The sequence below is a fragment of the Sus scrofa genome, chromosome 3, assembly GCF_000003025.6.
Source record: "Sus scrofa isolate TJ Tabasco breed Duroc chromosome 3, Sscrofa11.1, whole genome shotgun sequence".
NCBI classification, from domain to species: Eukaryota; Metazoa; Chordata; class Mammalia; order Artiodactyla; family Suidae; genus Sus; species Sus scrofa.
Window position 1 is genome coordinate 10,346,663 of NC_010445.4, and position 16,702 is coordinate 10,363,364.

A 16,702-nucleotide genomic window follows, 5' to 3' on the forward strand; every position below is an offset into this window, starting at 1 on the left:
GCTCCCTGTGCCTTATCAGGCTCCAGTGTAATCGTTTGTGTATGTGTCTGTCTTTGCATGTGGACAAATGGCCTTGGGTCTGACACGGATCCCGCCCTGGACCCCAGGACCCTGGAGCCGAATGGGACTTGCTCACCGGAAGCTGGGATTTCGGACTTGGAGCTCTGCCAAGAGGTGCTGGCATGGCCCCCTGGCTGGGTTCTGTCATCCAGCGGGGGCAGCTCTGCCTCTGGGTGGCTTTCTGCTCTGAGTTTTACCTCTCGGCTCCTGCTTCTGTTCCCCTGGGGCCTCGAACATCTAGGAGGTAAAATGACTCTGGGACATACAAGGGGACCCCCCAGCTGCCTTTGCTTTACAGCTGCCCCAGTTTACCAGGCGGACTGGCCAGCAGGTGAGCAGGGCTGCTGTCTCTGCTCCTGTTTCTGCTCAGCTGAGCGCTTGGAAGACATCACATGGGGAGACCAAAAGGCAAAGTGCTTCATAGCTGCCACCCCTCCCCTGCTTGCCCGGGGAGCGGCCCAGCTCCCTTCCAGGATGGGGCTTGGGAGACATCCAGCAGGGATGGCCCCCACCCAGCCCAGAAACAAGGTCTTCCTGCTGCCGTGAACCAGCTTCTCAAAAGTCCTTGTGAACTTTGGCCCCTGAATGTCCAAGCCAAGCAAAAGTGAAGTCTGCCCGAGGTTCCCCTCCCCTACACCCCTCCCCCGCCCCCCCCACAAGGCCCCTCCTCCCCTCCCACCCTCCCAGACCTGCTAAGAAGGAGGAAACGTTTCTACATTTGCTGGTGCTACAGCTGTGACTTTGTCACCTCCAGGTGAGTGACTCCCAGGATGACCCCCAGTTCCCAGTCCTCTGGGACTCTGTATGTGTGTGTTGTAGCCATGGGGGAGGGTACCACGGGTAGTGGTAAGACCCCCAGGTTGCTCTCCCAAATCCCTGAGCTCCCCGCCCCAGCTCTTATCCATCCTCCCGGCTCCTTGCTGCCATCTCCTTGGCTTTCAACCCCTGACACTGCCTCTCGCCAGCTACCTTTGGTTAGGAGGCTGGGGCAGGGGTCCAGCAGGGAGCCGACGGAGCCTGAGCAGAAGTGGTGGCGGGGCGTGGGGAGGGGGGTGTCGACAGGCCGAGATGGATTTCTGAGGGACCGAGGAGGGGACTTGGCGTGTTGGAATCAGCACCTCACAAGAGCGGCCACTGTGGTGCCAAGGCTCTCCGCTAGGACCAGCCCTGTTGCATCATGGCTCTTGGGGCTTCAGCAAGTCATTTAACGTCTCTGAGCCTCAGTTTCCGTACTGGTGAAATGGGAATAATAAGAGGATCAGGAGCGTTCAGAAGAACGAAGTGGGGCTTTAAGGGAATAGCTGATGGGCTGCTGGCTTGGTCTGGTGGTGATTTGTCAGGTCAGAGAAGGCAGGCCTGGAATGGAGTCCCTCGCTGAGGCTCAAGGCCCCCCACTATCCTGGGAGGTGAGCTTTCACACCCACTTCTTCCAGCAAACTGTCTGAGCTTCAGAAAAAAAAAAACCAATCCTGGTCTAGGGCCCCCGAGGGAGCCAGTGGGGGCAGGGCTCGAACCCAGGATGGTCTGTCTCTAGGGCTGTGCTCTTCCCACAGGGCTGGGCTGTCGGGGGCCGGGGCGGGGGATGGGGCATTTGGATCTGCACTGTCTCTGTGGGCCTCCAGGTCCCACCTGCGAAAGGTCAGCTGAGACTCCCTCAAGGGACTTCTTGTTGGACTAGTCCGTGGGAGGACTATTCTCGCCACCACCCCGCTTGCCATATACAGGGGGGCTCTTCTAGAACCCCCAGTCCTATGAGCCCACAGCCGCAAGAGCTCTCACAGACCTCCTTCCACTGGCTGGTTCTCCTCCATGGATGCCCCACCCCCATGCGCCCAAGCCCGAGGCCTGAGGGTCATCCTGGGCACCTCTTTCTCCTTCCTCAACCAAGAGGACATCAAAGCCTGACGAGGCAACTTTCCGAGTCGTTCTGGAATCCTTCCCCTTCTTTCCACTCTCACTGCTTCCCTCTCTCCCTCCTGGGTCCCCAGCACAGCCTCCCAAACTGCCTCTCCGCTCTGGTTAACTGCCACCAGAAAAATTTCCATAAAACTCCAGACCCAAGTCACTTCCTCCTCCTTGACTTGTGGCCACCAGGGCCTGGAGCAGCCCTGTCTCCTCCAGGCCTCCACTCCTCCCCGGCCCCCAGCCCCCAGGCCCTTCCTCCGCATTAGCAGCTCTGGAGGCACCCCCCCGCCCCCGGGCAGTTTCCTAGGTTGTCTTCTGCTCTCCCTGTGTGGCCCAGGGAAGCCTCCTCCATCTGGGCACCTACCACTTGTAGCATAATTGCCTTTGCCTCTCAGGGGTCCGTGTGAGTCCCGGAGGGCGTCCGTCACCTGCGCAGAGCTCCCCCTGGGCACCTGGCTTACAGCAGTGTCCAGGGAGTGGATGGATGGGTGGGTGGGTGGATGGATGGATGACTCGTTTAGTTAAGTTTGATTAGTGGCTTTACGTGGGGGATTTGTTAGCCCTACCAAGAAACACCTTTGCATTTTAACAGGGGGAGTTATTTAAGAAAGCAATTGTCAGTGATTTGTATCAGACTAGTAGGGCAAGGAAACAGATTATTTTTTCTTTTTAGGGCCGCACCCACGGCATAGGGAGGCTCCCAGGCTAGGGGTCCCATCGGAGCGGTAGCTGTTGGCCTATGCCAACAGCCACAGCCGCAGCCACGCAGGATCTGAGCCGTGTCTGCAACCTCAGACAATGCCGGATCCCTAGCCCACTGAGCAAGGCCAGGGATCGAACCCGCGGCCTCATGGTTCCTACTCAGATTCATTTCTGCTGCACCTCGACGGGAACTCCAAGACAGATTTTTTTCAACCTTTGGAAACATAGCCACTTCATCTATCCTAGGAAGGATCTTAAAACCGCTGTCGCCCTGCCCCCAGGTCGCAAAAGAAGACGACTCCGATATTGTTGGTCCTATCTTCCGAGTCATCTTCCTTCTTCCTTAAAGTCCATTCAAGAGCCAGCAGAGCCTTGAAGTCCAATTTCAAGGGCCAGGAAAGAACCTAGCGACCCAACGTATTTTCTCTGCTGCTGCCTAATGCCTTCATTTCTCCAGGAACAGCGCTGATTGCTATTAGTGTAGGGGCACTGGGCTTTGGAGTTTCCTGAAAGCTCTCGTATCTGTAACTTTCCAGGATTCTCATGACCATGTCACACTCACACACACTTCATAGATGAGGAAGTTGAAACTTGGGAGGAGTGACTTGCTCTGGGGGTTTCTTCCCTGTCTAGTCACCATGTCCTCATAATCAACAAGGGGTTTGTGGGGAGATACTTTGAGACTGTGTGGATACCTCCCATCTCACCACACTTGCCCCCAGGATCAGGGGTGATTTTTCTAACTCCCTCACTTCCTTTATACCTATGAGTTGGCCTCTGCCTGTAGGGTAAAGCTTTCATTTCTCTCTTAATTGGCTACAGATGCCAGAAGGAAGTACCACCACCCGAGGGGCTTAAACAACAGACATTTGCATAGAGTCAGCTCTCGGCACAAAAAGCCTGGAACGAGGCAGTCACAGGGTTTGTTCCGCCGAGGGTTCTGAGGGCAGGATCTGTTCCAGGTCTCTCTCTTTGGTTGGTAAATGGCCATCTTTTCCCTGTGTCTTCACATCACCCTTCCTGTGTGTGTCTATCTCTGTGTCTCAATTTCCTGTGTTTATAAGGACACCAGTTGTGTAGGACAAGGGCCGGCCTGACGACCTCGTTTGAACTTGATTATCTCTGTGCAGATTCTATCTCTAAATAAGGTCACCTTCGATGGAGTTGCCATTGTGACTCCGTGGTAACAAACCGGACCCGTATCTAGGAGGACACAGGTTCCATCTCTCGCCTCACCCCGTGGGTTAAGGATCCAGTGTTGCTGTGGCTGGGGTGTAGGCTGGCAGCTGTAGCTCTGATTCCACCCCTAGCCTGGGAACTTCCAGGTGCCACAGAAACTTCCATGTGCTGCAAAACAAAACACCACCACCACCAAAAACCAAATAATGTCACATTCTGAGGTACTTGGGGTTAGGATGCCAACATTCACTTTTAGGGGGAGTCAAAATTCACCCCCAAACTTATTTTGTTTGTTAATTCTTTTTTTTTTTCTTTTTTTTTTTTTTTTTTTTTTTTTTTTTTTTTTTTTTTTTTGGCTGCTCCGAGGCCAATGGAGTTCCTCAGTCAGGGATCAGATCTGAGCCTCAGTTGTGGTCTAAGCCGAAGCTGCAGCAACACCAGATCCTTAACCCAATGTGCCGGGCCAGGAATCAAACCTGCATCCCAGCACTCCCAAGATGCTACAGGTCCTGGTGCACCACACTGGGACCTCCTATTAATTGACTCTTTTTTTTTGTCTTTTTGCCATTTCTTGGGCTGCTCCCGCAGCATATGGATGTTCCCAGGCTAGGGGTTGATCGGAGCGGTAGCCGCCGACCTACACCAGAGCCACAGAAATGCGGGATCTGAGCTACATCTGCGACCTACACCACAGCTCACGGCAACACCAGATCCTTAACCCACTGAGCAAGGGCAGGGATCGAACCCGCAACTTCATGGTTCCTAGTCGGATTCGTTAACCACTGCGCCACGACGGGAACTCCTGACTCTTAATTTATTTAAGACATCCCTATCAACTCTTACTGGCCCACCTGTCCCAGATTTGGGCCAGTGGCAGCTCCTGAGAGCTGGTTCCTGTGTCCTTTTGACTTGTCCCCAAGATTCTTTGAGCACGTTCTCACTTTCTGGCAACAAAAAGATGTTCCAGATTCTTTCTTTGCCCCAGGACCAGAATCATTTGTTTCTCCAAGGAGAGATACCTTTGCGAGGTTTGCTCGTCGCACCTGGTGTATCACTGTTTCTAAAAACAACTTATCCGCAGACACCTCTGCTTGCAGTTCAGCATCCGGTGTTCAGCTGCTCCTTCCCTCCGCATATTCCTCACACCCTCTCCGAGATCATCCACAGAGGCCTCGGATACGAGAAGCCTCTTATTTAAGCTGTTGTCAGTCACTTAGGTGTAGAGCACCTGTTGCTTTTCGACAAGGTAGGGGTTTGGAGGGGGTCTTTTGAATAGAGGCTTGCAGAAGTTCCTGGGCCAGGCATCGAACCTGCGCCCCAGCGGAGCCACAGCAGTGACAACGCTGAATCCTTAACCCGCGAGGCCACCTGGAGTAGGGTTTGATATGAGAAGGGGCAGAGGGAGGAGGGAGGCCCTGAAGTCAGAGGTCACCCCGGGAGGAAAAGGAAAACGGGAAGGGGGCCCTCACGCTTCAAGTCTCTCCGCGCATCGCCGGGGGACCTGCTGAAGGAAGCTTCCCTTTCTGCCTGCCAGGAAGTGTGCCCAGGGAAGGGGAGAACCCGGGGAAAAACCCACTGCTCCCTGCCTGCCTGTCTGTGCCCTCTCCTGAAATAGCCACCCAGTGATGAAAGTCAGGCTGCACGAGGGAGGCAGACAAGGTATAAAGCTGTCAAGACCCCACCATTTGAACAAACATTTTAAATGGTTTCCTCAACTTCTTATCTCCCTCTCTCTCTCTTTTTTTGTCTTTTTGCCTTTTCTAGGGCCGATCCCACGGCATATGGAGGTTCCCGGGCTAGGAGTCAAATCGGAGCTGTATCCACCGGCCTACACCAGAGCCACAGCAACTCGGGATCTGAGCCGCATCTTCGACCTCCACCCCAGCTCACTGCAACTCGGGATCCTTAACCCACTGAGCGAGGCCAGAGATCGAACCCTCAACCTCATCATTCCTCGTCAGATTCATTTAACCACTGAGCCGCAACGGGAACTCCTTTGTTTTTTTGTTTTTGTTTTTTTTTCCTTTTTAGGCACATGGATGTTCCCAGGCTAGGGGTTGAGTCGGCCACAGCTGGGTCCATGCCACAGCCACAGCAACGCTGGATCTGAGCCGTCTGCGACCTACACCACAGCTCACAGCAACGCGGGATCCTTAACCCACTGAGCAAGGCCAGGGATCACACCTGCATCCTCTTGGATACTAGTCAGGTTCGTAGTCCACTGAGCCACGACAGAATTCCCTCCTTAGTTTTTAATTGAGAGGAAACCCACATAACATAAAAGTCATTTATCCGCTATACAGGGTCCGTGTGAGTGGTACACTCGCAATCTGTACACTCCTCACCAACAAATTCAAGAATATCTTCATCACCCCCAACAGAAGCCTGTATCTCCCAAGCCTCTGGCACCCCGCCCCCCATCTCCTTTAAGTCTCTATGCATTTGTCTATCGCAAATATTCCTTAGAAAGGGCATCATGCCAAGTCTGGCCTTTCGTGCCTGACTCCTGTCATTTAACACAGTACATATGTTGGTGCTTCCTTTTTATGGCTGAATAAAACTCCACGGTATTTCAGACAGATCCCCTGTGTTTATCTGTTCACTAGTTGATGCGCATCAGGTTGTTTCCACTTTGGAGGCTACTGTGAATAAGGCTGCTAGGAACATTCACATGCACGTTTTTTTGCGTGAATGTGTGTTTTTAGTTTCCTAGGGTGTGTACCTGAGAATGAAATGATCAGGCCACATTACAACTCTGTGTTGAAAGTTTTGAGGAACTGCCAAACTTTTCCATTGTGGTGATACCATCCTGCCTTCCCATCAGCGGTGTAGGAAGGACTCCGTTTCCCTGCCAACACTTTCTGTTTTCTGTTGTTTTCTTTCAGAGCCATCCTACAGAGTGGGAGTGATAACTTCCTTGTGGTTTTGATTGACATTTCCCTGTTGAGAAGGATACTGAGCATCTTTTCATGTGCTTACGGCCATGTGTACATCTTCTTTGGAGAAATGTCTAGTGCAATTCTTTGCTTAGTTTAACTTGGGTTACTTACCTTGGTATTGTGGGCTTGTTTATATATTCTGGATGCTCGAGTTATCAGATGCCTTCCAAATACATGCTCCCATTACGTGCGTTGCCTTTCCATTTTCTGGATGGGGTGCTTCAATTCACACAAGTTTTTACTTTTAAAGAAGCCCACCTTGCCTACTTTTTCTTTGCGTGCTTGGGCTTTTGATGTCAGAGCCAGGAAAGTGTGATTTAATCCAAGGCTGTGAAGACGTACAGCTATGTTTTCTTCTAAGAGTTTTAGGGTGTTAGCGCTCCCATTTTGATTTTCGCTCCATAATGATTGGATTTTGTGTGTGGTATGAAGTAGGGGTGCACTTTCTTTTACTTGCCTGTGGAAAGCCAGTTGTCCCGGCACCAGCTGTTGAAAAGACTGTTCTTTCCCATTGAACAGACTCGGCCCTCTTGCCAAAACTCAACTGACGGTAAATATAGGGAAGGGTTTCTCTCTGGACTCTCAACTCTGTTCCATAAACCTCTGTGTCTATCTTTATGCCAGTACCGACTTGACTTGATGACTTTAGCGTGCAGTTAAGTTTCGAAATCCGGAAGTGTTCCTCCAAATTTGTGTTTCTCTTTCTAGATTAGGTTGGCTCTTCTGAGCTCCTTGCATTTCCACCTGAATTTTAGGATCCGCTTGTCCATTTTCCCCTCTCTTTCTTAGCCTTTCTCTCCCTACGTCCCCTGTATTTCTAATACCCTCTATGGTGGTGAAGGGTTTCAGCTGCCAACTGGAGGCGCAGTCAGGGACTGTGGGACCAGGAACAAGCTCCTTCCCGTCTGTACAATGAAACAAAGAGTATCAATTCCACAGGGTATTATTGTAAAGATTAGATTAAATACCTTAAAGGTCACAGAACAGCCCATGAATTGTTTAGCTCATCAGCTTGTTTCAAGGTGTCATAAAAACAAGAATGACCACCTTTTTTTTTGCTGATATATATAAACTTATACACTTCACTAACTGTTGAATAAAGAATGCCTCCAGGTCAGTGAAGAGTTTATAGAAGGCTACTTACACGACATTTTATATGTCACCACTCGAAAGGTGATATGACACAATCATCACCATTTTATACATGATGTATTAGTTTCCAACACAAGACTAATCTGTCTGTGAAAGAATGGGCTTTTTAGTTGTGTTCACCCCAGGATCCCTTGTTCCTAGAACCGTACCTGTCTTTGAGGTCCATAATCAATCATTATTTGTTGGGGAAGAAAGAGGTGAGAAATGACCATCTTTTTGTGGGCACTTGACCTGTTCCCATTCCACACAGGGAGCCAAACACGTGGCTTGAGTCACCTCATTCAATCTCATCATAGTGCCTGAGGGGATAGCATCATTATTCCCAGTTTTACCAATGGACCTTGGACACCAAGGCATGGAGGACTTCAGTAACGTTGGTCGCAGAGCTGAGCTGAGATTTCCATCCAGGCAGGTGACTCTCAACCCCAGAAGATGGCCCTCTGAGCCAAGGCTACTGGCCCATCTTCTCAGGGCTGAGGGAGGGGCTTAGAGGGGTGGCTTCTGGGCTGACTTCCAAGAAGTGGGTCTTAGGAAACTTGCAGGCACTTCTTACTTGGAGACACCCCAGATTCTGCATCTCCCTCTGTTCCAGGCTCTTCAAGTAGATCTAATGGGTAGAGTGGAGCCAGATGAAACTCTGCCTGTCCCCGCCAGCCTGGTCCCTGGCCATCCCTTGCCTAGAGAGCGACCATAACCTCCAGTCAGCATCCCTGTCCCCAGTCCCTTCCTACCACACCCACCAGTGGATCCAATTACAGATCTGACCTTGTCAACTCTGCACCTCAAAACTGGGAGTGGTCCCACCGCCCACAGGAGCAAGGCTGAGCTCTACTGGTGAGAGGCGCCACACAAACCTTGAACACAGATGAACTCAGTTCAGATGCCAGCTCTACCCTTTCTTGACCTCTGAGCCTCAGTTTCCTTGTGTTTAAAGCAGGAGACATCCATGAGCACTAGAGATCCAAAGTACTGAGCAATTTCATGGGGCCAGCCAAGCTCTGCTCCATCGGCCATCCCTCCTGCCCACCCCACCCCACCCTAACCTCATACCCCTTGCCTGTGGGCTCCTTTTGCACTATTTAGGGCCCTCAAGGCCACGTCTCCCTTGCTGGGACACATCCTTGGATGTGGAAGTCATTTCTCTTGTCCAAGCCAACAGCCCACGTCTTCCCATGGTGTTTGATTAGGATGTGTCTTGGAGCCCCCTTGTGCCCTTGGCTCCTGTCCCCATGTCCCAGCAGCCCCAGTTCATGTCGGGAGACGGTTTTCCCTTTTTGTCAAATGGATGGGTAACCCCCGCCTTACCTGCTTCTCCGGACAGATGACCATCAAGCCTGGATGTGTTTTTCCAAAGCATCTTGGGAAAGCCCCTAAACAGTATTACTAATGGCTGTGAGGCCCTCTCGAGCCCTCCCACCCGATGACCTTCTGTCATCCCACTCTGATTGCAGCAAGTGGACGGCGTGGGCGGGGTTCCCCCTGCTCAGCCCGGTCCTCATCATCTCTCCATGCAGCCTCTGCTTCTTCCTTCTCCACTTCCTCCTGCCACCCTCCCAGCGCCCCTGTCTCATACAACCCAGAGAGACAATGGACTCTCCTCTCCGAATTGCTGAGCAGCAAAGATTAGAAGGGGGGTCTCCTAAACTGGACTCATGAGAAGCCCTTGCATATGTAAAGGGCTCTCACTGAACGCTCCCCACCCTCTGCCAGGGGAGGGCTGTTACTGCCGCTGGGAGCAGACTTTGCAAAGCTAGCCAGGAGCTGAGTGGGGTGCTCAGCGTTTTCTACCCTGTATGTATGGATGAGGAAGAGATCAGACACGCTGGCTTCCCCAATTTCAGTCTTTTTCCCATTGGAGGACCTGCCTCCTGGCTCCCCTATGTACATGCTGAGCCCACTCAGGCTGGACAGGGACTGCAGAGCGGGCCCTGATCTAGAGCAAGTGTTGGTCGATCATATATTCATTCTGCAAACACTGGCCATGGGACAGGTGTTCTGCTTGGCATCGGGTGGGTATAGAAATGAGACATTGATATCAAGGTGTCCGGTCAGGTGGGATACACAGACAGACAGCTGGTCATTGTCATCCAGGTGACGTGGGCCACTGGGCTGCCACACAGGTGTGTTCCTAGGAGGCCAGAGCAGGGAGGCTGGAGACACCAAGAGTTTCCATGAGAGGCAAAACGGGGAGGACCAGGGAAGGTTTAGGAGTAGAAGTGGCAGTGACAAGAGTCTCCAAACACGGGTCTCAGGCTGGGATTCCAGAATTGGGGGGGGGCAGAGTGAGGGGGGGGCGTGACCCACTCTGACAACTGAGCAGAGCAATGATTTCCGAAGCCCTGGCACAGTCCCCACCGCCTGTCCTCCTCCAAACCTCAGCACAGCCATCCTCCCGCTCCCCACCAGCGGATCCCCCACTCTCCTCCCAGCAAAACCAGCCATCCTCCCTCTCCCCTTCCTATGGTCCCCACTCCCTCATGAGCACCCCTTTTTTCTGAGGTTGGGGTCCCCAAAGGAGACCCTGAGTCGAGGATTTGGTGGCCAGTGGCTTCCAGGGGAAGCCAGCAAGGGAGGGGAAAGCAGACCCCCAAAGGGAGGGTTCAGCCCAGCCCTGCCTTGTGGAGGGAAACTGCTCAACCCCCCCCCCCCCCCCACCAGGAACTCAGAAAGCAGGGTGGGTCACCCTGGACCTGGAGTCTGTACCCTCCAGCAGACATTGTCAAGGGCTTCCCAGAGGATGTAAGTTTCCAGGCACAGCCCACTTTCCTAGTGTCTGCAGGCTAGGCGGCTCTGGCAGCTGGGGGGCCAGGACCTCAAGGTCACCAAGAGCCAGTATGTGCGAGTGTGGGAAAGGGGTCCCAGCGGATAGGGACAGACAATGACGGCATCGGCTGTCTTCTACGCCCCCTCCACCAGCACCTGTAATGGCAGGTTCTGCACACTTGATCTCGTATCTCTCCCCCACTAAAGCCTGGCACATGGCACACGCTCAATAAGAGTTGGTGAATCAATCAGTCAATCAAATAATCAATGAAAGGAAGGACATAGGGTGACTTTAACCATTTTCAGCTGAAGAAATCAAGGCTCGGAGATGTGAGGGACTCACCCAGGCTCCCACAGGGCATGAGCAGCACAGCCGGGATCCCCATTAGCATTCAGCTACACTTCGGCACTTCGCCCTGGCGGGCAAGGCCTGCCTCCCCCAGCCTTTTTTTCTCTTTTTTTGTGTGTGTTTTAGGGCTGCACTGCAGCATATGGAGGTTCCCGGCCAGGGGTCAAATCAGAGCTGTATCCACCGGCCTACACCACAGCCACAGCAACACTAGATTGGAGCCACATCTGCGACTTACACCAGAGCTCACGGCAACACCAGATCCCCGACCACTGAGCAAGGCCAGGGATCGAACCCGCTTCATCACGGATCCTAGTTGGATTCGTTTCCACTGCACCACAAGAGGAACTCCATCAGCCCTTTCTTAAAGTGACTGAGATAAACCCTGACTCAGCTGGGCAACCACTTCCCCTCTGCCGATCTGGGAGGCTTCTAGGGCTTTCAAAGAAGGGAGGGGACATCTTCTCTTAGAAAGGGGAGGGTATATAAGCACATGTTTTCTCCTAGCAGCCTGATCAAGGCCAGTGGGCAGCTGCAGTGCCCTGCAGGAAACAGGCTCCTTGCTCCAACCCTCTCCTCCTGCATCGCCGCTTTGAGCCCTGAGCTGCCTCTTCTGCTCTCCAGACATGGCAGGCCTGTGACTGTCGCAGCCAGCCTCCTGTTCCTGGGGCTGTGTGCCTACAGCTTTGCCCCTGCAGGTAAGACCTCCAACCCTGGGTCTCTTGGGCAGGACGGCTGTCCCAAGGGCACATCTGGGATGGCACAGTGGAGGGTGGAGGACCCACCAACCCAGGTCTGGAGGGGAATCATAAGAAGCGGGGCAGCCCAGCGGCTGGACGGGAGGTGTTCATGCAGGGGATGGACTCTGCACTGAAGCCCAGAGTCAAGGGCAGGCTGGGAAAGGTCAGGGCCCTTCTCTCTCCTGTCTTCTAGACTCCGTGACCATGCCCTCCTCCTGCTGCATATACTTCATTTCCAAGAAAATTCCCGAGAGCCGAGTGGCAAGCTACCAGCTGTCCAACAGCAGCGTCTGCCCCCAGGCAGGGGTGATGTAAGTAACTACTTCTCGTGGCCACCTGACGGGCACAGGCCAGGAGAGACGAGCCTCCAGGGTCCCCACGGGCCCCGCTCTGTGATCCTGGGGAGTCACCTCACCTCTCTGAGCCTCAGCTGCCTCACCTGTACAACTAGAAGAGGATTTGAGCACCCTCGGCACTTATGGAGCGCCCAATACATACGAGGCACCATTTGGGGCACATGACATTCCTTTTTGCTATTGTACAGCACAGGGAACTCTAGCCAATCCCTTGAGATAGGACACGATGGGAGAGAGTATGAGAAAAAGAATGTATATCTGTGTGTGACTGGGTCGCTATGCTGTACAGCAGACATTGACACAGCACTGTAAATCGATTATACTTTAATAAAAATGCATCAATTTTTTAAAAATAAAATAAATTTTTAAAATAAAATGAGGGAGGAAAACCCCCCACATTCCTTTAACTAAGCCCTTCTATTTTTTTTTTTAATTTTTTTTTTTTTTTGTCTTTTTGCCATTTCTTGGGCTGCTTCCGCGGCATATGGAGGTTCCCAGGCTAGGGGTGGAATCGGAGCTGTAGCTGCCAGCCTACGCCAGAGCCACAGCAACGCAGGATCTGAGCCGTGTCTGCAACCCACACCACAGCTCACAGCAACGCCGGATTGTTAACCCACTGAGCAAGGGCAGGGATCAACCGCAACCTCATGGTTCCTAGTCAGATTTGTTAACCACTGCGCCATGACGGGAACTCCTAACTAAGCCATTCTATGAGCTAGGATTGATCATCCTCATTTTATAAGGGGCAACCGAGGCTCAGAAAGGTGACTGCCTCAAGGCCACCTGGGGCTCCAAATCAATTCAGTTACAAGGCAGAAAGTGTGACTCACTTTGTCAAGAGTGGCATGCTGCAGGAGGGTGAGCTTAGTAATCATAATTTTCCCCACTGGCACCCAACCTGTGGTGCCATTGCCCGCTCAGAGCTGCCTTTAGGGCAACCCACCAACATCCCCTCCCCCCGCCCCCTGATCTGCATCCTTATTGGCCACCCTTTTTTTCCTTTTTTTTTTTTTTTGGTCTTTTTTTCTTTTAGGGCCACACCCGAGGCATATGGAGGTTCCCATCCAGGCTAGGGGTCCAATTGGAGCTGTAGCCGCCAGCCTACACCACAGCCACAGCAATGCAGGATCCGAGCCGTGTCTGCAAGCTACACCACAGTGCATGGCAATGCTGGATCCTTAACCTGCTGAGCGGGGCCAGGGATCGAACCTGCCTCCTCAGGGATGCTAGTCAGGTTCGTTAACCACTGTACCACAATGGGAACTCTCTGGCGACCCTTTCTTGAGAATATGTAAACAGAGGGCATCTGTCTTCTTGGGGGTTTTCAAAGCATTTTCTGTCTCTGCTCATCCGCTTGGGGAGAGGTGGTGTTTCTTCCCTCAGACTCAGGGTTATCCAAAGGCAGGGCTCAGCCTCCGCCACCTGACAGGGAGGCTATTGAATATGAACATGAGGTTATTGAAACAAAAGGGCAACAGATGCAGACAGAAGGCGCCGTGTCAGGAGGCTGGGACCATGGCTTGTCCTCGGAGCTTGCACACGACCTCCTTATAAAGTGAGGTGATCCGAGCCCCCTGCCAGGCCTCACCTGTGCCCTGTTGTTCTTCCCACAGCTTCACCACCAGGAAGGGCCAGAAGTTCTGTGGTGACCCCAAGCAGCTGTGGGTCCAGAAGTACATGAAGAAATTGGACGCCAAGCGGAAGAAAGCCTCCACTAGGATCAGGGCGATGGGCACCGGAGCCCCGGTCCGGAGAGGCCCTGCCAACAGCACCTCCATCTAAACACCGCCCAGCCCCCAGCCGTGACCGGCAGCGGGGGCCCGGTGAGCCAGCAGTGACGGGCAAAGGGCTAATGTTCCTATTTCTTAGCATCGTTCTCAGGGGATGTGTCTAGTGTATTAAAAAAAAAAAACAAGGCAGGGACACTGCTCCTGGGGCAGAGTAAAATCTCCAAGCACCCGGGGCCTCTTGCCTTCCTGGGCAGGGGGAGAAGCTCCTGGAGGGAGGGCCATGTTGCCCTCTGCCTCCTCCTGGGCGGGCCCTTCTCTGACTTCTGGGTTCCACCAGAGCCCAAGTGCGTGAGGCCTAACCTGCAGACAGACTCTGCTGTGCCTTCGCCTGCAGCTGGCTTCCAGGGGCCCTCTGGTCTTGCTGCGGGGGCCCCCGGGCTGCCTGTCTGTCTCTCTGTCTGGTGATGCGTGACCTCCCAGGATTGACAGCCCTGGGGATACTCCTGGCCTGTCCCACTTGCCGCCTCCCGCGTGACTAAAAACTCAACAAAAGGTAGGGCCCTTGGCTGCCTTCACCGCCAGGTCCCGGCCCTCCAGGCCCACCTCTCGTGGGAGACAAGCAATCCAGGGACGCACTGGCTGTCGAAATGAAACGGCCTGAAGGACCAGGAGGAGGGGCCGGGCTGGGGAGCTGAATTCCTTTGTGAAGCTGTGGGTTTGAGGAGGCATTCTGCTTCGTGGCACGGCTCGCTGCCTGCTGCTTTGGGGGCAAAGCCCCACTCAGGCTTTCAGGCTGGTCTTTCCCCACATTTGGGTGGGGGGAAGATGGGGAGGGGGTGGAGGGGGGAGAGGATCCCAGTTTTTTTCCCTATGCATGAGATACATGCGATTTGTATGTCAAGTACAGACAGACACACTTGCTGTTCTCAAATAACCCAAGTAAAGGGTGATTTCTGCTTTGAAGGTGGTCGTGTCTTGCCTGTTCTCATCTCCCTTGGGTGGCGGGGTTGGGGTGTAGACAGCGGAGTGTATGCCCCAGAGATCACCTGGAGCTGCCCATCCGAGGCAGCCTGAGCCCTGGGCTCTTGGCTGACCTTGCATCCTGTGATCAACGTTGATAAACATATATGCATAGCTGTGTTCCATTAAATTACTAAAAATTTTGACAGAACGCATTATTGCACAAGAATCTGTTCAGGCACCAAGAGGCTGTTAAATGACTGAAAGATGATCTCAGGCTTTAAAGAATTAGGGAGAAAAATAATAACACATCCACACCCACAAATCCCAAGCCATGTGGGTTTAATCCCAATCCTGATTATTAAGAAGCATGACCTTGAAATACATCACTTAACCTCTCCAAGCCTCAGTTTCCCTGTAAAATGGGGAGAAGGAGATAGTTCAACTTTGGGTTTTCCCCAGAAGCTGTCCCCAAAACAAAGATTTGGTTTCAAATAGTCTCTTTAGGAGGTACAGGGCATAACACCAGGAGAATGGGGAGGAAATGCTGGGGAAGGAAGGCAGCCAAGAAGAGGGTTTTATTGGAGTCCCCGCTGCGGCTCAGCAGTGACAAACCCAACTAGTATCCATGAGGGTGAGGGGTATATCTGGATATCCCTGGCTCTGCTCAATGGGCTAAGGATCCGGCGTTGCTGCAAGCTGTGGTATAGGTGGCAGACTCGGCTCGGATCTAGCGGTGCTGGGGCAGAGGCTGGCAGCTGTGGCTCTGATTCGACCCCTAGCCTGGGAACTTCCACATGCGGCGGAGTGTGTTATCCAGCAGAGGGAATTAGAGCTCCATCCACTGGGAAGAGGCGGGAGACCCACAGCCTCAGAATGACCCACTCCTCCATCATTTTCAGCCGGGGAGGGGTGGGCTGACCGTCTGCAGAGCACGCAGCAGGACTGGCAAGAGGCTATTTAAGTTCTTTTTAACTTGATACAAAGCAGAATCAAGGGTAGCATTAAACGCAAAGAAGAAGACATTCTGATGGGGCGGGGGGAGCCCAGAGACCCTTACAGAGCTGGTGTCTGAACAGTGATTGAGGTTTTGCACTGAAAAGAAGAGTGTTTTTCTAAGGATGGAAGAGAGCTGGTGCCTTCAGGGATGAGAAACTGAACTATGAACAGACATTGGCCAGACCATAGGGGACAATAAAACTCGAGCCCACCGCCTCTGCAACAACCACCCGAGAAGGCTCAGTCACTGCCAGCTTCCTAATTACCCCCCTTTTCCAACTCAGCACCAACCAGAGAAAACCAAAAATACTCCTGAATTAATCACATTACATGTTCTAGTTATCTCACCACCAGCTTCCCAGGCCAACAGCCCCAGTCAAGACATACCTGTGCCTTTCCTCTGGTCCTCCCTGAAGCTCTCCCACTCCAGGCCTTCAAGTCTCTGCCGAACACAAACGAAGCCTCTGACTCCCTTGTTTGAGCAAGCGTAGAATAAACAGCCTTTGCTGGTTCTCACCTGGGTGGTCCTTGTTTACTTCATCAGGGAAGATGTATAACCTGGTACAGCTGCAGCCAGGGCCATGGGAGGGTTGAAGCAGGTGGTGGCGAGGAGGGGAGCGTATGAAGATGCTGGCACTCTGTCCTGCTGCTGGTGGGTGTCTCCTGGGCCAGTGTCTTTGGAGGACAGTCTGGTAGCATATGTTCAAATGCTAAACACACATACCAGCCATTGCACTCCTACACATATGCACAGAGGTGCATGAATAGGAGGCAGGCATCTCCATCATTAAGCATAGAAAACTGACAACAACCCGATTGGCCATTCATGGGGGCTCGACCGAGATATATTTTTAAGTGATGGAGTTCC

General features: G+C 52.8%; 1 protein-coding gene and 1 long non-coding RNA gene across 3 annotated transcripts; one reads left to right on the forward strand and one right to left on the reverse strand.

The window, feature by feature from the left end:
* On the forward strand, nt 735-14,838 carry CCL24 (C-C motif chemokine ligand 24; the record flags this gene model as incomplete). 2 transcript variants are annotated; one of them, XM_021085920.1, is made up of 4 exons in its annotated part: nt 735-814; nt 11,557-11,747; nt 11,983-12,100; nt 13,759-14,838. In XM_021085920.1, coding segments are annotated over 4 exons (558 nt in total), but the record flags the coding sequence as incomplete, so codon positions are not given.
* LOC110259895 lies at nt 6,877-8,181 on the reverse strand. The gene is made up of 2 exons (XR_002342317.1): nt 8,087-8,181; nt 6,877-7,690 (listed from the first exon to the last, which is right to left on the reverse strand). It is a non-coding gene; the product is annotated as an uncharacterized LOC110259895 (long non-coding RNA).